This window comes from Prinia subflava, chromosome 12 (genome assembly GCF_021018805.1).
Source record: "Prinia subflava isolate CZ2003 ecotype Zambia chromosome 12, Cam_Psub_1.2, whole genome shotgun sequence".
In the NCBI taxonomy this organism is placed as follows: Eukaryota; Metazoa; Chordata; class Aves; order Passeriformes; family Cisticolidae; genus Prinia; species Prinia subflava.
The window spans coordinates 11,902,997-11,923,604 of record NC_086258.1 but is presented as its reverse complement, the minus strand read 5'-3'; the positions used below and the strand labels follow the sequence as shown (position 1 = coordinate 11,923,604).

At 62.3% G+C, this 20,608-nt stretch overlaps 3 protein-coding genes across 12 annotated transcripts in view; 2 read left to right on the top strand and 1 right to left on the bottom strand.

Annotated features, from left to right (window-relative positions):
- The first annotated feature begins 3,204 nt into the window (after positions 1-3,204).
- On the top strand, positions 3,205-6,922 carry CBX8 (chromobox 8). Of its 2 annotated transcripts, none has more exons than XM_063408912.1 (5): positions 3,205-3,361; positions 3,728-3,771; positions 3,940-4,005; positions 4,080-4,170; positions 4,333-6,922. In XM_063408912.1, the coding sequence occupies exons 1-5, from the start codon at positions 3,293-3,295 to the stop codon at positions 5,152-5,154; spliced, it is 1,092 nt and encodes a 363-aa protein (XP_063264982.1). In that variant the 5' UTR covers positions 3,205-3,292; the 3' UTR covers positions 5,155-6,922. The 2 variants fall into 2 exon arrangements, with proteins under 2 accessions (XP_063264982.1, XP_063264983.1); XM_063408913.1 differs by having other exon boundaries at positions 3,206-3,361; positions 4,104-4,170.
- Positions 6,923-8,361: 1,439 nt separating this feature from the next.
- On the bottom strand, positions 8,362-15,911 carry CBX2 (chromobox 2). 2 transcript variants are annotated; one of them, XM_063410004.1, is made up of 5 exons: positions 15,733-15,911; positions 15,611-15,654; positions 15,046-15,111; positions 13,492-13,561; positions 8,362-13,250 (listed from the first exon to the last, which is right to left on the bottom strand). In XM_063410004.1, exons 1-5 carry the CDS (start codon positions 15,802-15,804, stop codon positions 11,928-11,930), a joined length of 1,575 nt encoding a protein of 524 aa, XP_063266074.1. In that variant the 5' UTR covers positions 15,805-15,911; the 3' UTR covers positions 8,362-11,927. The 2 variants fall into 2 exon arrangements, with proteins under 2 accessions (XP_063266074.1, XP_063266073.1); XM_063410003.1 differs by lacking the exons at positions 15,611-15,654; positions 15,733-15,911 and having other exon boundaries at positions 15,046-15,339.
- RBFOX3 (RNA binding fox-1 homolog 3) overlaps positions 15,002-20,608 on the top strand; it is a 129,464-nt gene continuing 123,857 nt past the window's right edge. For 4 of the 8 annotated variants that reach the window (XM_063410020.1, XM_063410019.1, XM_063410017.1 and 1 more), the window contains exons 1-2: positions 15,502-15,639; positions 16,578-16,784. The gene's annotated coding sequence lies outside the window, so the exon portion shown is untranslated. Of the gene's footprint in view, positions 15,135-15,496; positions 15,640-16,577; positions 16,785-20,608 lie in introns of those variants that run through there. The other 4 variants (XM_063410021.1, XM_063410013.1, XM_063410011.1 and 1 more) reach the window with 3 other exon arrangements.

Genomic DNA, 20,608 nt, shown 5'->3' with positions numbered 1-20,608 from the left:
CGCTCTGTCCTGCGCAGTGGTACTCGGGCTGCAGGATGCCTCTCCTGGGACCCCAGCGCCAGCCCGGTCTGGGGGATCGGTTCGGGGGCGGGCAAGCTTTGGGGTTCTGCCGGGGGCCGCTGCTCTGCCCCCGCTGCCCTCCGCGGTGCCAGAATGGGGGCCACGCTCGGATAGCCCAGGAGATGGGGACACGCTGGGGCCCGACCGTGGCATAAAGGGGTTCCTGAGGGGCACCGGCATCCTCGGCCACCCGGGAACCGGGCCGGGTCGGGCTGGGAGCTGTGATGGATCCAGTCGTCCTCGACGCGAGTGGACGTGGGGTAGAGCAGCCTCTGAGGCACGGCCACCAGAGCACGCGGGAGTCGCGGAGAGCTGCCCCGCTGCGACGCGGGGCTCGATGGTGCCGGCGGTTGGGCTGGAGCTGGGTCCGCCCCGCAGCCCGGTTCTCCCGGCTCAGCCGCACTCGGACACGCGCGCCCGCCCCGCCGCCGCCACGCGCGACCCCGAGAGGGGCTCCAGCCCCTCGGATTCGTTACAAAACTCGCTGCCATGGTAGCCCTCGCACAGCGAGAACCGACGGGAGAGCCGGGCACCCTGCTACCCAGCAGCCCTCTGAGCCCCGAGGAATTCATCGCACGGGTGTGGGCTGGAGGAGCGTAGACCCCGCAGCCGAGAGGATGTTTTGGGGTCAAATGGGCGGAAACGGTGTTTGCCGCGGCAGCACACGCTCATGCCGGTCCGGAGCTGTCCCTTTGTCGGCTCCGAGTCCTGGGATCCCAGAACCGGGCTCCGGGCCAGTGTGGGTGACGGGAGCCACAGGGATGAGCGGCGCCACCCTGCCGAGAGCCCGTGGGGAGCCCAGGCAGCTCCCGCCGTTGACCCTGGGAGCGTGAAGGGCTGCCCATGACCCTGGCTCAGCTCCTGCTCCCTGTGGTTTCATTGTGCAGGAGAGACCCCGCAGTGCCGCCGGCTCCGGGCGCGGAGGTCTCCGGACACCCCTCGGCAGCGGTAGGAACTGCCCGGGTACGGTCCCGCCCGCCGCTGCCTCGTCCCGCGCGGCTGGAGCAGCTCTGTCCCACTTCTCCTTCCCGGCCAAGACCCCCACGAGCGGCCGCAGCCCCGGCCCCGGCTCACCCACGCGCGGGGGCTTCGGGCAGTTCCTCCGCGGCGGCGATCGCCCCGCGCTGCTTTCCCCGCTCCGTTCTCGTTTGCATTTCGCCTTCTCCCTGCCCCCCCCGCGCCTCAACCGGGGCGCAGCTCCGGCCCCGCGCGGGTTCCGCGTGGGTTCCGGAGGGAGGATGAAGTTCTTTCTCCGCTGATGCCCTCGTGGGAGGCAGCCGGAACCTCAGCTTCTCCCCTCCGCACCCCTACGCGTGGCCGCGGGGCTCCGCGCAGGCGGTGGGGCAAAGGCAGCTCCTCAGTCGGGAGCTACACGGCCCCTCAGTGCTCCCGCGTGGCGTCGGTACCGGGCGGCGCGGCCTCGGATCCGCGCTTCCAGCGTGCACCGAGGACACCGAGAGCCGAGGTGCCGGGCAGAGGCCGACTTGCTCCGGGCTGCGGCAGCCCCACGGCCACGGGAATGGGCACAGCCGCGCCAGCACCCACCGAGCCGGGGGGACACGATCAGCTTCCGACCGCCGGCAGCGTGCCCCCCGCGGGGCCGTGCACCCGCTGCCGCCGGGTCTGTCCTCTACGAAGCAAGAACGGGGTCTAGTGAGCCGCGTCCACGCCAATTCACGTGGCCCCGCGACCGGCCTTAATTAACGATTAATTCGACATTAACGAAAAACTTCCCGGGACGCAGCTTGCCGGGGACCGGGAGACTGCGGAGGCTGCCCTTCCCCCCAGCCCGACCACGCCACGCAGAACTCGTGTGTCGCGACGGCTTCCGTGGCCGCGGGGTGTCAAGAGTGGTGTGGGAGTTCACGGGAGCCGCGGGGTGGGAATCCTCCGCCTCCTCCCGGGAGAGCGGTTTCACTTCGTCCGGGAGCGGCCGGAGGAGGGATCTGCGCACGGAGATGCGGCACACGAGCCCCGCGTCCCGCGTGGAGCCGTGGGGGTCCGGTTGTCGGGACTCCCAGAGGGGTCTCGAAGCCCCACTCGTGTCCGCCGTTGGAGGTCCCTGCCTGGCCGGGTGACGGGGTGGAAGGCAGGATCCTCGGGAAACACCGCTCCTCGGGAAGGGAACAACGCCGGTGCCCATGGGCACGGAAACCGCTTCAGTCCGCGGGACCGGGCTGAAGGGCTGCCCCGTCCTCCCGCAGCCTCCCACCGACGGCGCGGGGGACGGATTGGGCCCCTGCCCACTTATGAGAACCGGTCGCCTGGGACCTCCTGTCTCAGAGACTGCGCCGGTTTACCGCGGCTCGCGCGTGTCTCGTTCTCCCGTGGCCCTCTCGGGAAGGAGGTGATGTCTCCCCGAGGCGGTGCCGGGGGGCGAGAGGCAGAGCCGGAGCGGGGAGCCGGTGGGGGTACCGGCTGGTAGACTCCCCGGTACCGGCTGGCAGCTTCCCCGGTACCGGCTGGCAGTCTCACAGAGCAACCACGTTCCTACATCACTTTGCTGACATGTAATGCGGGAGATGGACCAAATCCTGCGTGGAGCGGCCCCGCTGGCCCCGAGTCACCTCTCCTGTCCCCGGGACCGCAGCTGGGGGCTGCCGGCACAGCGAAACCGGCGGCCGCTGTGCCCCATTCTGCCGGTCGCGTCCGCGTCGCCGAGAAGGATTCACGTTCCCACAGCGGCGGCGGCGCCGAGCGGCACGCGCGACCGCGTCTGCCCGTGGACGGCTCCGCGGCACCGCCGGTACCGGGACGGGCGGTTCGCGCGGGATCGCTCCCACCCCTGACACCGCTCTCTTTGTCCAACCACCGGTAGGCGGGCCAGGCTGCGGAACCCCGCCATTTCGCCCCGTCCGGGTGTCGCGGCACCCCCCGGCCCGTGCCCGGGGCTGCCGAACCCCATCCCGCCCCCTCCCCGCTCCGCGGGCCCCCTTTGTGCTCCGCGCCCCCTCCCGCCCTCCCGGGGCCGTCCCGGCGAGCGGGGCGTGGCCGGGCGGGGGGCGTGGCCGGTGGGCGTGGCGGTGGGCGCGGCGCGAGGCCCCGCCCCGGCCCATCGGGACGCGGCGCACGTCGGTGGGCGGGGCCCGGCGCGGCCAATGCGGCGCGCGCGGAATATTCCACCCGGCTCCGGCGCGGCGCGCGCGGGGGGGGCGCGGTGACGTCAGCGGGCGGAGTATTATGGTCTGGGCTGCGCCGGGGCCGCCCCTGCGCTGCGAGCGGCCGCGTAAACATGGAGCTCTCGGCCGTCGGGGAGCGCGTCTTCGCGGCCGAGGCCCTGCTCAAGCGCCGCATCCGCAAAGTAGGTGCCCCCCGCCGGGCCCCCGCCGCGCCCCCGGCCCCCCGCGCCCCGGCCCCGGCCCGCTGGGGGCGGCTCTGCCTCCCCCCGCCGCGGGGCGGGCTCCGCTCCGCCGCTCCCGCCCTCCGCGCCCCGCGCTGGGGGGGGCGGTGTTAAATCCGCGCCTGGGGGGGGTGTGTGTGAAATCCGCGTTATTTTTCATTGTTGCATCCGCCCCGCCGCCCCCCCGGCCCGTGTTCCGCTGCCTGCGCGGGGCGTTGCGGGGGGACCTTTGTTGCGGGGCGGTTTGTCGCGGTTTGTCGCGGTTTGTCGCGGTTTGTCGCGGTTTGAGCTCCAGGCATATTTATTTTGCTCGCTTCCCATCCGCAGGGCCGCATGGAATATCTGGTCAAATGGAAGGGCTGGTCGCAGAAGTAAGTCGCCCGGGGGGCTGCAGCAGGGGCCGGGGGATGCTGGCTGCACCCCCTGCTCCCCCTTTGTGCCAGAACGGGAACCTTTATGGCCCTATTTTTAATTTCATTTATCTTGTTCCTTCCTGGCTCCTTACTCTGTTCCCTCTCTCCATCCCGCCCTCCCCTCAGGTACAGCACTTGGGAACCTGAGGAGAACATCCTGGATGCCCGGCTGCTCGCAGCCTTCGAGGAGAGGTACAAGGCCTTTACTAGCTGTAGCAGTTGTGCTTGTAAATATGTTGCTGTCTTGTAGCTATGCTGAATTGAAGCTTTGGTTCTTTTGACACCTCTAGGGAGCGAGAAATGGAGCTTTATGGGCCCAAAAAGCGAGGCCCCAAGCCCAAAACCTTCCTGCTAAAGGTAAGGAGGCCAGAGCCCGCGCACGAGGGCTGCGTGCCAGAGCAGGGGTCCCTCCCCGGCCCCTCGGAGGATGCTCCCCTCAGAGGTGGCCTCTTGTAAGTCGCAATTACACAGCCGGATGGCAGGATAATAAAGTCACCGGGTGATTTATCTTCTTTGCAGGCCCAGGCAAAAGCCAAAGCCAAAACCTATGAATTCCGCAGTGACTCTTCCAGGGGGATCCGGGTGCCGTATCCTGGCAGGTCCCCCCAGGAGCTGGGCTCCACGTCCCGGGCTAGGGAAGGACTGAGAAACATAGCCCTGGCCCCCCAGGGCAGCTCCAGCAGCAGCACCCCCAAGGCAGACGGCATCCGGGACCGGGTGATCCGCGTGGAAGAGAAACCCGGGGAGACCCCCAAAAAGAGGGGCCCGAAGCCCAGGAAGGAGCTTTACAAGGACCTTGCAGAAACTCTGGACGCCTCCAAGAGGAAACTGGGGGACCCGGGGGACAAGGTGGGGGACTACCTGAAGGCCAGGAAGATGGAGGAGGCGGCGGGGGCGGCCAAGTTTGGCTCGGGACACAGCGTGATCCAGCTGGCCCGGCGGCAGGAGCCCGACCTGCCCGGCGCCCTGCCCGGCCCCAACCGCGCCGAGGCGGGGGCCGAGTCCTTCCCCCCGCGCCTGGCCAAGCACCGTGCGGACTTTCTGGACCCCAAGGGGCAGGGGGGGCTGGACCCCGGCGGGCCCAAGCTCCTGCACGGCGCCGTGAGCCCGGGGGCCATGGGCAGCCTGTACCGCGATGGCGTGGGGGGCCCGGCGGGGCGGCCCTCCCTCATCGCCAGGATCCCCGTCTCCAGGATCCTGGGGGACCCCGAGGAGGAGTCCTGGAGCCCCTCTCTCAACAACCTGGAGAAGGTGGTGGTAACTGATGTGACCTCTAACTTTTTGACCGTCACCATCAAGGAGAGCAGCACGGACCAAGGATTTTTTAAGGAGAAGCGATGAGTTTGGTGGAGGTGGTGCTGGGGTTTTCTTCAGTCAGATCCAGACAAAAGCTTGGTAGAGCTTGGTGGGCCTCTCTTTTTTTCTTTTTTTTTTTTATGCTCCTTTTTTTAAATTTTTTTTTTCCTTTTGTTTTTGGTCCTGGAGAGAATTTAGAAACTGTCCTAAATTCATTAACTCATTCTTTTGTTTTGTTTTGTTTTTTTTTTCACGTCTTACATTTTGTTGGAAAGATTATCTCTAGAGTTATATTTTCTATTAGATGTAAATATGTTATTTAAGAAAAAAAATGCTTATATATATATCTATATATATATATTTCAACTCTGAGTTGTTTTATTTAAATGGAGACAACAGTGACTGCTCAGTTGCTCCTAGAAAGGACAATAAAACTGAGAACTAACGAGTTCACGCATCTGCCGCAGGAGCCGTGTACATAACGGTGTTCATAGCTACGTATGTGCTGGGTTTTTTTATCTATTATTTTTCATATGATGCTATGGATGGTGGAGGGGGACGTGTTGCTCCCTCAGAGGGTGAAGTGCCCGGATTTCTTGATTGTGATTTAAGGTGTTGCTTGTACAATCAAGTGTGCTGTGTCCAGAACTGTTGCCCTTGACAGTTGACGTGAGCACTTGAATTCACAGTGTTGTCGGGGATGGGGTGTTTCCAGTCTAACAAAAAAAGTCATGTTGCTACAAAGTCGGGGCGGGGAAAAGCAGAAATCCATAAAAAGGCTAAAAGTGTTGGAGTATTAACTTGAATTCCCTTTTCTTGCGGAGGAGAGGAGTTTGTGTGTGTAAGGTTCCTGAGGGGTGATACTGAAATGCACTTTAATAGAGTTGTCGTAGCAGTTGTGGGAGATGGGACTGAGCTGAGTATATCTGTTTTCATTTTGTCTGGTCGCTTGATTCTGTTCCCCCACCCACTAAAAACAAAAAACCCCAACAAAACCCCCCTCTGTTTACATTCCTGAAATGCCAGAGAGGTTGGGGAGGGAGCATCTCACTGCCCATATTTAGTTACTTTATTTTGCTACAGAAAGTGGATTATTATTACTTTTATTTCCAATCACAGTTTACTTCAGACTATTGGAACACTGCTGATAAAGTGTTTTGCAATATCCACATCCCTGACCAATCCCAGGGTCACCTTTATGCATTCAGAGACAATAAATATTTCCCTTTCCTTATGTTGGCTGAACAATAGCCAAGAGGCGAAATATTCCTGTGCGGAGCAGCCCCACCACCTCGGGTGGATTTTGTGCTGGATTTTACTGTGGGATTCCTCCCAGGGCTGGGATCTGGAGCTGGGAGTCCTCCCTGGCTGGGGTCGGGAGGGGCTCAGGGCTCTGGCCGAGGTGCAGCAGTTTCCCCGCTGGCTGGGGGTGTCCCCACTCTGCTGCCCCCCAGCTCGGCACGGGGAGGGAGCCCGGGCCGGGCTGGGCTCGGCAGAGCTGCAGCAGGTGGCCCTGTCCTCACGCCCTGCTCTGGGCATCAGTCGGATGGGAAGCACAAGCCCAGCAGAGCCTGAGGGCTGGGACTCAGCCAGGGCCCCTTGTCCCTGAGCTCCTGAAGGCCCGGGGAGCTCACATGGGCTGAGGGAAGGGGCTGGGCACAGAGCATCTGTGCTGCAGGGCCCTTCGGCAGCTTCACCTTACCCAGTTCCCTTCCCCACCCTTCTTTTGGGACCCCTGAGGTGCCTGGCAGGATGCTGGATTGGGAGCCATCGTGTCTGACAGTTCCCAGTTTTTCTTTCTTTCTTTTTTTTTTTAAGACATATTTTGTAAAATTGAGATTTTTAACTTGGTTTGTACTGAGCTGAGTTGTTGTTTCTGGTGCTGACACGGGCCGCGGGTGTTGTTGGAGGATGAGGAGGGGTTGAGCTGTTGGTGCTGCTGCTGCCGCCAAGGCCGGAGCATCCCTCCCTTTGCAGAGCCCGGAGCCGCTCCCGCCCCGCCGGGGCTGCGCTCCAGCCCCGTGTCCGTGTGTCCGGAGCAAACCGTACCTGTGGGTGTATCTGTGTGTCTGTACATAGCGACGTGTACCCTGCGTGTGTGTGTGTGCGGGCGTGTGCGTGGAGTTATTTAAATCTAAGACTTGTACAGAAGCGATTTGGCTAAATCTCAGTCTCAGAAGTGAAGCTTAACTACGTGTCTTCTGCCAGCCGTGAATGTCCATATGAGACCTGCTTTTTATGTCAGTTTAAATATATACTTTGTAAATAGAAACGTGTCTGGCTTCCCTTTGTGGCCCTGGGGTGCCGGGGAGCATCGCGGGGTGTGCGCGGGGCCCCGACGGGGCGGGCGGCGCTGCAGCCCCTTCCGCGGCCGCGCGGGTCCGGGACCCGACGGGGCTGGGGGGAGGCGGAGGCTCCCGGCCGGAGATGTCGCCGCTCTGGGGTCCCGTGGTGCCCTGGGGGGCGGCGGCCGCCGTGAGCGGCTCCGGTCCGAGGAACGCCACCGGGGCCGCGGCTGCCACCGGGGCCGGGCCCGGCGCTGCCCGGCCCGCGGCGCTCCGCCCTTCCGACGGGGCGGGCGGTGGGAGCGGGTCGGGGCGCGGCGGCCCCTGCCCTTTGTGTGCCAGCGCGGCCCGGCAGCACGGGCGGGGCCGGGGGCTCGGTGGGTTTTGAAGCCGTGTCCTCATTAACCTCCTTTTTCTGCTCGGGCGGGTGGGGCGCGGACCCCGCGCCGCGGGAGCTGCCAGCGCCGGCAGCAGCGGGAGGAAGGGCCGCACAATGGCGCCTTTCTCCGCGGGCCGGCGGGGGGGGCGTTCACACGGGGCTGGGGCCGGCCCGGGGGCGCTCGGCCCGCGGGGCTCGGCTCCCGCCGACGGCAGCGCCGGGGCCGCCGCCCGCGCCCTCCGCGGCCGCGCAGCGCCCTCCGCAGGCCGGCCCGGCCCGGGCCCGGTGCCGCAGGTGCGGGCGGAGGCACCGGAGCTCCGGGCGCGGTGCAGGGGCAGCCGCGGCGGGGCCGGGATGGGCTGCGGGCGGCACGGACCCCGCAGCGGAGGCGGGGGGGTTCCCCGCTCCGGTTCCCCGGCTCCGGTTCCAGCCTCGCACATCCCCAGCCCAGGGCCGCGCCGGATCCCGGGCCGGGATCACGGTGCCGCGGAGAGGGGGGCGGCCCTGGGGGCAGGGAGGGGGACGGGGGCTCTCCCGAAGCAGTGACCACACGAGGCTGAAAAGTTTAAAAAAATATTTATTGATATGCTAAAAAAGAAGTCTGGAATAGTCGTACAAAACCCCCCACCCGACGTCACCGTTTCCTAGTGTTTTCCTGCAAATAAATTAAAAGCAGCCTAGAGCTGGGGGGCTACACTAGCGTTAGTGTCCAGCAGCGCTGGAAAACCGCACAAGGAACCGAGCGAGGGGCCGGGAGGGGCCGGGGGCTGCGTGGGGAGCTGGTCCTGCTCCCATAGCACTCAGGCTTTCCCAGGGCAATAACATCCCCGACTTTTGTTCTCAGAAAATAAAAGCAAACAAACAGCTGTGGTTTAAAGCAATTACAAGTGTCATACAGGACCGATTTGGCTCTCTCTTTAATTAAAACGTACAAATCAGAGCAGTGACTGGCACAAGTTACAAGAACAATTGTTTGTTTTCACCTATCTCAAATTTCTGTCAGTAAAACCTTTCTCCGGCTCTGGAGCCCTTCACACGCAGCTCAGAAACTCAACACAAACCAAACCCCTGAGCTATCTCCATCCCTCCGTGTGCTCCTGGGTTTTTTTGGTACAAAATATATATATAAAAATAGACTCAGTTTCTCAGGATGATGGCTGAATCGGCCACCTCTTCCAGTCCAATGGAAAATAACAAGGATGCTTAACCAGATTATGCCTGGGGAAAATATCCATTCACTATACAAATACCGCAGGACTTTCCACATTGGAAACCCCTTAGAAAATGACAAGTGACAAACCTTTAATTGCCTGTCTGACACCCGGCTGAACATGCCAACCCATAGCAGCAAACTAAAAAAAAAAAAAAGGAATAAAAAATGGTAGAACTTGAATCCTAATGGTACCTAACCAGGGTCTGCACCAACCAGGGCTCTTCCAACCCCTGTCCACCACAGGCTCCAGGCTTGGAATTACTCACGGGATGGGAACCGTGCACTCAACACCCCCAGCGCTGCTGGGAGAGCAGAGATCCCAGAACACCAAGTGAGAAAGGGGCTGAGGAAGAAAATGGAGGGTGAGATGGCCAGAAAAAAGATCCTGGACTATCATTTTCACCATCGTTAGACCTTTGGAACTGAACCAGCTGGTGAGCAAAAGGCACGATAGCAAGTGGTGACAGCAGTCCTGTGCTGCTGGAGGGGACATGCCTGGGAAGGGGGGTGATGGAGGGGCCTGCCTGGCCCTGGGATGTTGGGTACATCTCCCCTTTGCCCAACAGGAGGCAGGAGCCAGGCCCCGCATGGAGAAACCCCTGGGAGCTGAGACAGGCTCTGGAGGGAGCAGCCAGCTCCGAGCTGCTGTGCAGCCAGCACTTCCCCTGCTGCCACAGCTCATCTCCTGCCCTGCCCTTTGGGGCTGGCACTCCTCCGAGTGTCTCCAGATGTTTTTCTCCCCCTTGGAGAAACCAATCCACACATCCTATTGCTGCAGGCAAGAGCATCCCCGCCAGGCCAGCTCCCCCTCTGTGGGGGCACAGCTCAGCAGGGCTCTGCACCACAGCTGGGTGTCCCACTGGGGACCAGGACACCTCTCCCCATCGGTGTCACCGTGTCCCCAGGACCCTGTGACCACCCTGCTTTGCATAGGCACAAACCTGTCGAGGGACCGGTGTCCCAGACACGGCTGAGATGGGCACGGTCCCAAAGGCACATTGTTGATCAGTTTGGATTCGCAAAGGCCAAGTAGCAAACATTTGGTGTGTGGGTGGGAGCGTCACCGCCGCGCTCCCGGATTCCTTCATTCTTCTCCTGAAGCACTCGTGCCCCCAGCACACGAGCACAGGCCGTGCCTGGGGCACTGCTTTCTGCTGGCCAGCGCCTCCCTGGAGCTCGTTTGGCAAAGTTACAGTAGAAGGCAAACTGCACAGACTATGACATTTTGGCATCACATGAGAATGACCCCACTGGCAGCCAGGGGCAGCAGCCATGACCACGGGGGGCTGCTGCATCGGGGGCCAGAAGCCCCTGTACCCCCAGTTTGGTCCATGCACCCACACTCCTGTGTGTGAGGATGCTGAGTGGCCCTGCCTGGGGCACGGGGAAATGCCTACCCTGGTGCCAGGTCAGTCACCCCTAAGCAGTGCCCTGCTGGTCAGGTGGAGGACGTGTGAACCACAAGGGCAGTGGGCAGCTGCTCATCGCCTCCGAGAAAAGGACTGAGCACCAACAGAGCTAAAATGACCTCAAACGCTACTAAACTGCCTGAACTGCTGCTAATTTTGGCTTGTAAGAGAAATCTGCAGTAGGGAGAACACTGCAGTGGAAAAGCCATTATTGGGTGCAAATACAGGCCAAAAGGAGCACCCCAGCTGCTGGGACGGCCAGGGGAAGGTGAACGGCTGCTCAGGTTCTCTGCTTCCTCAGGGAACAGCAGCTCTGAGGTACCCACTGGCCTTAGCCCTTCTCCCTCTCCTGTCCCTTCCTTTCCCACCACTCCAGACCACCTATGCAGGTGGCCTTGACCAGCTTCTGAGAATTCTGGAGAAAACCATGAATGACCAGTACGAGTCTCACCCAGGGAGCAGCAGTCCTGGGTGTCCTGGCAGTCCCAGCATGAACCTACCTGCTGCTGGAAGGGTTCACACGTTCTGCAAGGCTTAAAAAATATTCCCCAGCTCAGTCCCTAGGAGTGCCTGGAAGCTGCTGAGCAGGAGGTGGAGATGCTGGCAATGCCAGGATGAGGCAGAGGAGTGGTGTGAGGCCTCCCTGGGCAGCCCAGAAATTCCTCTGGAAGTGGAATTTCTGTCCAAGTCACTGCAGAGAAGCTGGTGGATCTTGCTGGCTCTCAAGGCAGGACTTCCCTCCAGCAGAAAGGTGACACCCTCCAAAAAAAACAGCACCTCTGCCACCTGTTCTGTTTGTGGCACCCAGGACTTAACCTGTCTTAGACTGGGATTATTTCCCTCCCTCATGAAAAAAAAAATCCTTAAGAAAAAATGTAAACAATATTTCCCTATCAGCTGGAAACCCCAACATAAACGTTGTGGGTTTCCCATCATTGGAAATGACCTTGCCCAGGGGGGTGGCTGGGCTGAGCATACCCTGAAAAACCCCCGAATGCAGCTGCCCCCCACAGCCTCGAGGGCTGGGAGCAGCAGCTGCCTCATTTGGATTGACTTGCAGTTCCCCATGGCTCATAGACAGATCCACAGGAAGCCCAGAGGAGAATGTCCCAGTCCTCTCCCAGGGGTAAGACAGTCCCATGGCAGCTCCACACCTCCCGTGGCCACTGAGCTGCAGACCTTGGCATCTGCTGCTGCAAAGCAGAGAGACCTGCGTGCAGTGAAGCCTGGCTCAAAACTGGCCAGCCTGACAGCCCTGGCAGCACCGGTGTCCCTGCTCCCAGAGAATGGCATCGAGCACCCCCACACAGGGCTCCAGAAGAGGACAGAGAGAAGCCAGGGAGGAAATCCAGGACCCGCCGGCAGTTTGAAGCAGGTTTCACTGAGTTGTTTGTCCAGCCTTTCCAGGCACGAGTTCCAGCAGGTCTCACGAGGGCTCTGGATTTGCTTGAAGAAAAAAAACCTGATGGAGGAGCTGGGCAAAGGTGAGGGTGAGGCTGAAGGACCCTCTCCCTTCTTTTATGCCCCTGGGCTCAGTATTGCCGCAGGTTGAAAAACCCGACGCTGGTGGGGGACTCCTTGACCGTCACTGTGATCAGGTTAGCGGTGACATCGGTGACAAAGACATGCTCAATCAGGCTGCGGGTGGGCTTCCAGTCCTGGTTGGTCTGGATGGACACTGACATGTTCTGACCCACACCTGGGAGGGAAGCGGAATCTCGGTCCGAATCCGAGCTGGTGTCCTCGCCTGTGCTCACTTCGGACAGGGCGGAGGTTTTGCGGCTCTCCGTGGCCGCACGTCCCTCTTGGGCGCCAGCTGAGCCCCCTTTGGCAGAGTCCCTGTCACCTGCCCGCTGTGATGGCTTCTTGCTCTTGCCACCGTCCCCCCCTGGGAGGGCACCGGCAGAGTTCAGCCCGGCCCCTGCCGTGCCACCCTTGGCGCCCACGCCGGCCGCGCCACCGGCAGAGCCCTTGGCCAGGGAGCCGCAGAGGTGCCGGGGGAGGCTGCTCCCGCTGGCCACACTTGGCCCGTTTTTGACACTCTGCAGGTTCAGAGCCTGGAGGTTCAGCTCCTGGCTGGAGGCTGGCTGGGAGCTGGCCCCGGACGAGCTCGATGGTGTCTTGCTGCCATTGGGCAGCATTTGGCCTCCGGCAGCAAACCCCGATTTCTGGTCCCCTCCGGCGCTGCTGCTGGAAGCCTTTGCAGTTTTGGGTCCCTGCAGGTTCAGCCCCAGCTCCCCAGAGCCTTTCTGGCTCCTCATTTTCAAGTCCAGCCCTAAGCTGCCCTTACTGGCTGCCTGTGCCTTCAGCGCCAGCCTGCCCAGGGCCGAGCTCTCGGCTGCAGTCTGGCTTTGGGACATCCTGTTCATGTAGTGCACGATGGAGCTCTGCCAGCTGATGGCCTGGCTGGGGCTGGCCGCGCCGCTCTTCATCATGTTGGGCAGGTTTTCCACTGATGACCCCCCTGAGCTGAGCCCAGCCAAAGTGCCCGGCGTGTCCTTCAGCATAGCCATGCCTGAGCCCTGCTGGGGCTGCAGCTTCCCCACCAGCTTGGCACCGCCTGCCACCTCCTTCCGGGACGTTTTCAGCACCTTTGTCAGGTTCACGGTCCTTCGAGCCGCCTTCTGCTCTGGGGGAAGAGGTTTCCGCCCACGCTTCTTCCTGGAAGCGTCTTTCATGTCGGGCTTGGCCACCAGGATCTGAGCTTTCTTCTGCGGCACTGGGTGCGTCTCTCTGCTGCGGGGACCTCTCTTTGCTTCCAGATCACTTTCATCCTCTTCCTCGGAGGAGGAGGAGGAGGAGGATGTGGAGGAAGAGGAGCTACTTGACTTAGTTTTTGCAGGCATCTCTGGTTCCTGCAAAGCAACAGAGACAGGGAGAGTTAAGAGCAAAGACCAAGGAATGGTTATGGGCATTACAAACCCCCAGGGCAGTGTGGCCAGGGGCCTCAGACACGCACAGGGTCTCTCTCTGCAGCTGATCTCCAGGGACCCATCAGCTGATGGGATGAGTTGTGTGCTCGAGGCCACCCCCACCCCCTGTGCCCTCCAACGCCAGAGCCCCTCCGGCGCTGCCGCAGCCACTGCTGGCACTCACCACGTTCTTCCTGGGCCTGCCCCGCGGCCGCTTGCCCCTCTTCCGATTCTGCACTTCTTTTTCGTGTTCCCTGGGGAAAACAAGGATTAGAGACAATGTTTATGGGGAAGCAAAAAACATCTGGGGGAACTGAGGCAGGCAGGTGGTGACCAGAGAGCATCCTTGTCTGCATCAGCAACATCTCTGCAGCTTCCAGCAGTCTGTGATGGATCACCGCTGATGGTGTCACCCATCCTAAACCTGTGCCTTTCCAGTTCCTGGTGAGATTTGCTGTTTTTCTGGTATAAGGGGATCAGGCAGAGGGAAGGATCTGCCCCCAGCCCTGCTAAGCCTTGCTTTGGTTATGCTCCTGCTGTGCTCAGCTTCCATGGGAAAAGCAGAGGCATTCCCTGGAAGCTCAGTGAGTCCCTCCTTTGCTGGGCTCCCTCCACCTCACCTGGTGTGGCCATGGTGGCCCAGGCTGGGGTGCAGGGGTGGTTCAGGTCACTGTCATTTCCTAGTTCTGTTTAAATGGGATGGTGTTTAGATGTAACACATCCAGCAGATTCAGTCCTGTCTGCACTCAACACCAGATCCTAGTCTAGAAAAAGTGGATCCAGAAACCAGTTATAATCGACTCCTATTATAAACTTTAATGATTTTTATTATTATGGAGTCAAAATACTTGGCAGCACTGTGTCTGCCACAGCCAGCTGGCTCCCTCTCTGCTCCGTGAGTGATTCCTGGGCTGTGGAAGGATTGCTGTTCTCAGCCTGGCTCCGGCAGGAGCCACGGACCTGGCAGAGCACTGACACCATTTTGTTCTGCCATCCAGGTTGTTCAGCCTGGAGAAGGCTCTAGGGAGACTCCAGAGCATCTTCCAGGACTAAAGGAGGCTCCCAGAGAGCTGGAGAGGGACTTTGGACAAAGGCCTGGAATAACAGGACACAGGGAATGGCTTCTAGCTGACTGAGGGCAGGGTTAGATGGGGTATTAAGAAGAAATTCTTCCCTGTGAGGGTGGTGAGGCCTGGCACAGGCTGCCCCATCCATGGTAATGTCTGAGGCCAAGCTGGACAGGACTTGGAGCAACCTGGGATAGTAGAAATAATGGGGAAGAGCCTTAAGATCCCTCCTAATCCAAACGGGTCTCTACGATTTTCTGCCAGATATAATTTCCCTCACCCTCCCAGAGCTTCGCCCTCCACAGGTTTGCTTTAATGTCTCACAAGCCCAGGCACCATCCCTCCCCCAGGGGTCTGCGGCCTCCCCCCAGCACAGCCGAGGTCCCTGGGCCTGGAGGGGCACCGGGAGCCCCAGGTCTGTGCCAGGCACTGCTGCATTCCCCCGGTGCACCCGGGGCACGGCTGGGCCGCAGACCCGCGCTGTGTGCCCAGCCCGGGCACAGCCGTTCCAGGTAGCCCTGGACGGTGACTCGGGGACAAACAAAAGGGCCTGGCCACAAAGGGCCCCGCCGGCTCCGGGCTGCTGTTGCCAACAACTTCCACCACACGTGCAGCCAATTAGAAGTTAATTGAGTTTACAGTTTGCTCAGAAATATTTAGAGTTTGCTCACTTCTTTTGGAACGCCAGGAGCAGCCGGGGGTCCAGGATGTTCTCCTCAGGCTCCCAGCTGTTGTGCCTGCAACAGAGGACACGGACTGGGTGAGAGCAGGGGCCGGCGCCCCCCGCCGCTCCGGCACCGGGGGCTTCCCCCAGGGCCGCCCGGGGCTGGCACGGACCGGGGCATGCCCGGACCGGGGCCGGCGCAGGCGGGGGGCGGGCAGGGAGAGGGGCCGGGGGAGGGAGATCGGGAAGGGGGCGGCCACGGCGCCGCGGGGCGAGGCGAGCCCCGCGCATCCCGGGGGAGCTCCGGGTTCGGCAGAGCGGGCGAGGGGCGCGGGCCCGGCACAGCCGGGGGTGCGGCGCCTCCGGGGGGGTTGGACAGGGCCGGGGGGAAGCGGAGCCCCACGCGGTGGCGGGGAGGGCCCGGCCGCGGCCGCGCTTATTTGTAAACAAAAGGAGCAGCACGACCCAAACAAAAGCGGCCGGGCAGGCGGTACCCGCGCCCCGCACCGCACCCCGCTCCGCACCGCATGGTTCCGCGATCCGCGCACCCCGCCCCGCACCGCCCCGCTCACTTGGAGGACCAGCCTCGCCACTTGACCAGGTACTCCAGCTTGCCCTGCGGAGAGAGACGGGAGAGGCGCGTTAGCGGGGGCGGGGGTGCGGGGCGGGGGGTGCGGGGGGGCGCGGGTCCCACCTTGCGGAGCCGCTTGCTGAGGATGCACTCGGCGGCGAAGACCTGCTCTCCCACGCTGCTCAGCTCCTCCATGGCCCCGGCCCCGCGCACACCCCCGCGCACTCGCACACAAGGGGAGCCCCCGGGCGCGCCCCCGACGGCGGCCGCGCGCGCTCCGACCCCCCCAGATCCACGCGCGCCCCCCGGCACAATACGGCGGAGGGGCGGGGTGGGGGTCCCCAAATTCCCCGCCGGCCAATGGGGAGCAGGGGGCGGGGCGATCCGGCGTGGGGGGTGGGGGGAGGCATTGTCTGTGTGCGACCCCTCCTCTTCCTCCCGCGCGGGGGCGGCCGCTGCCCGGCCGGAGCGGGGACAATGGGGTGGCCCGGCCGGGGCTTTGTTTCCCCGGACAGCGCAGGGGGCTTCCCCGGCCGGCCCCGCGGGGATCCCCCCGCTCCGACCCCGCCAGGGGTTCCTGCTGCGAGGACCCGCGCTCCGAGTGCCCCTCCCGGAGTCCCACCTGGGGACAAAGCACCCTGGGCTGGGGGCAGCCAGCGCCGGTCCCCGCCGGTCCCCGCCGGGCCGGAACAGGCGGCAGCAGCACCGGCACGTTTTAGTTCTAAAATAGTTGATTATAACAGAATAAAAGATTTCCCGGGGGGGTGGACCGGGTGACCCTCGCGCGGTGCCGACTCGCATCTCGGTACCGCCCGGCCCACGATCCCTCCCGAGCCGCACTACCGGGGGTGCGGCGGCTCCGAGCGCGCCGGCACCGCACGCACCGGGGCGTGCAGGGCGGCGTGAGGAGCTGCTGCACGGCGGTTGTGCGCTGTGGGCGTGGAAGGATGAAATATGGTGCTTTACAGGCATGGAAGAAGATGAGTCAGCACCTCAGGGAGTTCTTCTCCGCGGGCCCGGAGCCTGCCGTTAGCCGTGCGGGAGCCGCAGGGATATGAATTGCCGTCGCCCCGGCGCCTGGGTGCCCGCGGCGTGCAGGGACTGAGCAGGAGCCGGACGGGCCATGGGGTGTCCTGCGTGGGGCCTCGCCCGCACCCCGGGCGCTGCCGTCTCCGGTAAGCGATGCCGCGTTCAGCGGTGCCGGGTTTAGCGGTGCCGGGTTTAGCGATGCGGGGTTTAGAAAAGCGTTTGGAGCTGCAGCGGGTGCGTTGGGCTGTCCCCGCTGCGGGGGGAATGTCACCGCGGGGGACCCTCTACAGAGAGAATGGGAAACTGGACGCTTTGTCAGGGAGCGGGGCTGGCTCGGGCGCTGCGGGATGTGGATGTGCTGGAGAGCTGGGTCGATGCCAGGGGGTTGTCCTGGCTCGGGCGCTGTCACCTTTCATTGTTTTCTTTGACAATTACCGTGGCCGTTCGCCGATGAGAAGAGCTGTAGGAGCATTTTTTTTAGCCGAAGGTGACACAGAATCGTAACACAGCGCCGCACTTTTTGTTTGAGTTCATTTACCTTCTGCCAGCTCGGCTCTTTGTGTGCGACACCTCCTAGGTTTGGAAAGAGCCCTGTGTGACCTCCCACGGCTGCGTGCCTGAGCCGGGCACAGACACCCCGGCATCAGCACGGGGTGAGCAGCCGTGGGGCTCTCCTGGCTGCAGGGATTCCGCTCTGAGAGAGGAACCCTGTTGGGGATGAGCCCTGATTTGGGGGATGCAGGGCTAGGGTCGCTGTTCCCTTCCTTCCTGGGGCCAAGGGAAGGCCGTGTGAGTGGAGAGGCTCCATCTGCTCCCTGCTGAGCAGGCGAGGGGCTGGGAGTGGGAGCAGCCCTTGACATTTAGGGACCACAGCGTTCGTGGGGCTGTGCCACCAGCATTGTCCCTGGTCCCTTGTGGAGACTCTGAATGAGCTCTCATGCTGCTCAGCCCCCATGCCATGTCCTGTTCCTGCTGAGGGCAAAAAGGACTGTGCTGCTCCCTGGGCTGGAAATCTCCTTTTTCCTCCCAGGGGTTTACTAAAAACTGGGCAGTCCCTGGGCTGCTGTGGGCTCCATGCTTTTTACCCCTGGGAGGTAAAATTTTTTATCCAGGGCTTCTGGGATGTGCTGTGTTGGCTTGGTCAGCCAGAGGAGACCACCCCAGCCCAGGAGCTTCCCTGGGCATTGCTGGTGGGAGCCGCTGCAGGGGCTGCCCCAGCTGGGGCTGCTGGCTGGGGTAGGACAAGATGCCCCCCTCCTGCTGCCAATGCTGTGGCTCCACCTGTGAGTGCCTTTTGGAGGAATTCAGTATTTCCCATTCCCAAGGGATTTCGCCTTTCTGGAGAAACTCAGGAACACACGCTCAATAACTAGGCCCCACGCTCCCAGCAAGCAGAGTGACAGTGGGGCCAATAAATTCACCAATCACCATGAAAACCATCATCATCTTAAAAAATGAGAGTCAGACCCCTGAACTAATCTGATGGAACATGATTTTGTAGCTTTTCCCAAGTACCCCAGGCATCCCAGGAATGCTGTGCGTCCTGTGTTATGTCTGCAGCGGGGCTGTCAGGCTGAAGTGGGGGTTTGATGTCGAAGGAAGGGATGGGGAACCGAGTCCTCTTTGCCTGTTGAGGGGAGAAGGGCCCTGCTGCTCCCTGGACTGGCAATCCGTGTTCTGTACCCAGGGGTTAGTTGTGCTCACCCCTGAGCTGCTCTGGGCTCTGTGCTTTCTGCCCATCCTGTCGGGCTGAGAGAGGAACGTGGCCGCTTTCGGGGGCTTGCGGAGGAAGGAGCCCTGGCCTGGCAGGTGCAGGGTGGGGGTCAAGGCCGTGGCTGTTCCCACAGGGCCCCTGGCCTCTGTTTTGGGGCTGGACCCCCCAAAGCAGGTGCATTGCAGGGGTGCCCCAGCGCCGCGGGACCCCCGTGCCGGTGGCAGGGCTGCCTGAGGAGGTGTGGGATGCCCTTGACTTCAGAGGGGGAGGCCGGGGCCAGCCCTGGAACAGCCGGGCCATGGTGGCCATGTTTGCTGTGGGCAAATGGTGGCTGTTTTTGCCAAGGCATCAGCCAATCAAAGCACCGAGACCTGCATCTCATTTGGCTACTGCAGCCGCCAGCGGAGCTGTGCCCTTCCAGGATGGGGCGGCCCCGGAGCGCGCCGGGTCGGGGTCCTGTGGCCCTGTGCGGAGTCAGAGGGGCACGGGCCACCCCCAGGCCAGGCCTTTGGGGAGGCAGCAGCGTCCCCACACGCCGTGTGCCATAAATAAATACGTGTCCTTGAATGTTTGTTGTTATGTTCCCATCCCGGAGTGGTTGGGACCCCTGGGCAGCGAGCAGCTTCCCAGTGCAGGAAAAAGAAAAGGAAGCAAATGGTGTGGAAATGCATGGCAAATTGGGATGCAATACACAGCGGGGCTCTCCCTGCTGCGTGACCCCCAGCCCGGGGAGGGGCGGGGGGATGAATTACGTGGGGATGGGAGGGCGGAGGAGACGCGGGGATCGGGCAGCGGCTGTGTCCGGGCAGGGCTAGGCCGGGCTTTGGCCTCTCCCATCGGGAAATGTTTGGTGAAATTGTCCCACACTGCCAATGCATTCGGTGTGAGGAGCCACGGGAAGGGCTGGGAAAGGCTCAAAGGATGTGCAAAATTCGACAGTTTCGGGTTTGCCTTGGAAGAGGCTGGGCTAGAGATGTCTCCTGGGCGGGGAGCAGGAGCCGCTTTGGGTTCTGTGTGTCTGTGGGGTTAAAACTCGCCCGCACAGCGGGGAGGATCCGTCTCCATGTCTGGCCTGGGACATGAGGCATCCATCAGCCCGGGGCACGTATTCAGGGGCAGGAGGGGATGCTGAGATTTCGGTGTGTGGATCTCCGGGGCATCCCTTGGAGCATCCCTGCGCGCTGTGGTGCAGCCGGAGCTGCAGCGGGTGCTGGGGAGCGGCCCGGCGGCAGCCGCGGGTGCTTCTCAGGCTTTGTCCCTCAGGACCGAGCAGCAGATCCCTCCCCGGGGGAGCCACGGGGCGCTGGATGGCCCCGGGGCAGCGGCCGTGCTGGGCAAGGGGCTGGTGGCTGCGGGCGCCGCGGGTTTGGCTGGATGCTCCGGGCCGGGGTTTTACCGTGAGCCGCTTCCCCCGCCAGTACCGGGAGCTCGGGGGCGCCGGGAGCTGAGCGCGGCTCGGGAGCCCTCGGCCGCCGGCTGCCGGTACTGCACCGGGACATTGGGACAGCGGGACAGTGGGACACCGCGACACTGGGACAGCGGCAGGGCGGGGGGCATCGGGAGACGGGTACAGGGGGAATGGAGGAACAGGAGCAGGTTTGGGGCCGGGGAGGGGGGGTCCCCCAGCTCCCGCGGGCTCAGGAGCGCGGGGCTCGGAGGATGATCCGTGCAGGAAATGCACCGAGTATCGTGTCCAGCGCGCTGCATTCAGCCACACCGGGGTGTGCCTCATGGCAAAGCCTGTGACTGAAGGGCAGTGGAAACCTCCCCGCAGGGATATGCCGGGGTTCAGCCTTTCTCCAGGCTGGTCCCTTCCTCACCATGGATTTTTCTGGCACAGCTCTGTCTCACCCAAATGCTGCTGGTTGAGTCAGCAACTCAGTTCCTGCTCGCAACTGAGGAGAAATCAGCTCCCAGGTGAGGGAGGATTTGTGCCAGGAGCTTGGTCACTACAAACTCCCTGGTTTGTAGTGTTTGTGTGGTGGTTTTCATGTTCATGTTCCCTATGTGAGTCTGGGAACCAGACTGGGACCAGCCCTATGAGCACTATGGCTTCTCAGTACCTAAAGGCTTATAAAAAAGAGGGAGAGTGACCTTTTTAAATGGGCAGAGAGTGATAGGACAGGGAGGTGGTTTTAATCTTCAGAGAGGAGAGACTTAGGTTAAATATTAGGAGGAAATTCTTCCCTGTGAGGGAGGGGAGGCCCTGGCACAGGGTGCCCAGAGCAGCTGTGGCTGCCCCATCCCTTGGCAGTG

Bases quoted from the DNA above. Each gene is read 5' to 3' on its own strand.
- CBX2 (XM_063410003.1), bottom strand. From the start codon at position 15,329: ATGCGCGGGGCTCGCCTCGCCCCGCGGCGCCGTGGCCGCCCCCTTCCC. The intron at 13,562-15,045 runs GTGAGCAAACTC...TGTTTTCCCCAG, and splicing joins CTCCTGGCGTTCCAAAAGAA to GGAACACGAAAAAGAAGTGC. The intron at 13,251-13,491 runs GTGAGTGCCAGC...GTTGCTTTGCAG, and splicing joins GCAGGCCCAGGAAGAACGTG to GAACCAGAGATGCCTGCAAA.
- CBX8 (XM_063408912.1), top strand. From the start codon at position 3,293: ATGGAGCTCTCGGCCGTCGGGGAGCGCGTCTTCGCGGCCGAGGCCCTG. The intron at 3,362-3,727 runs GTAGGTGCCCCC...TCCCATCCGCAG, and splicing joins TCAAGCGCCGCATCCGCAAA to GGCCGCATGGAATATCTGGT. The intron at 4,006-4,079 runs GTACAAGGCCTT...GCTGAATTGAAG, and splicing joins CTCGCAGCCTTCGAGGAGAG to CTTTGGTTCTTTTGACACCT.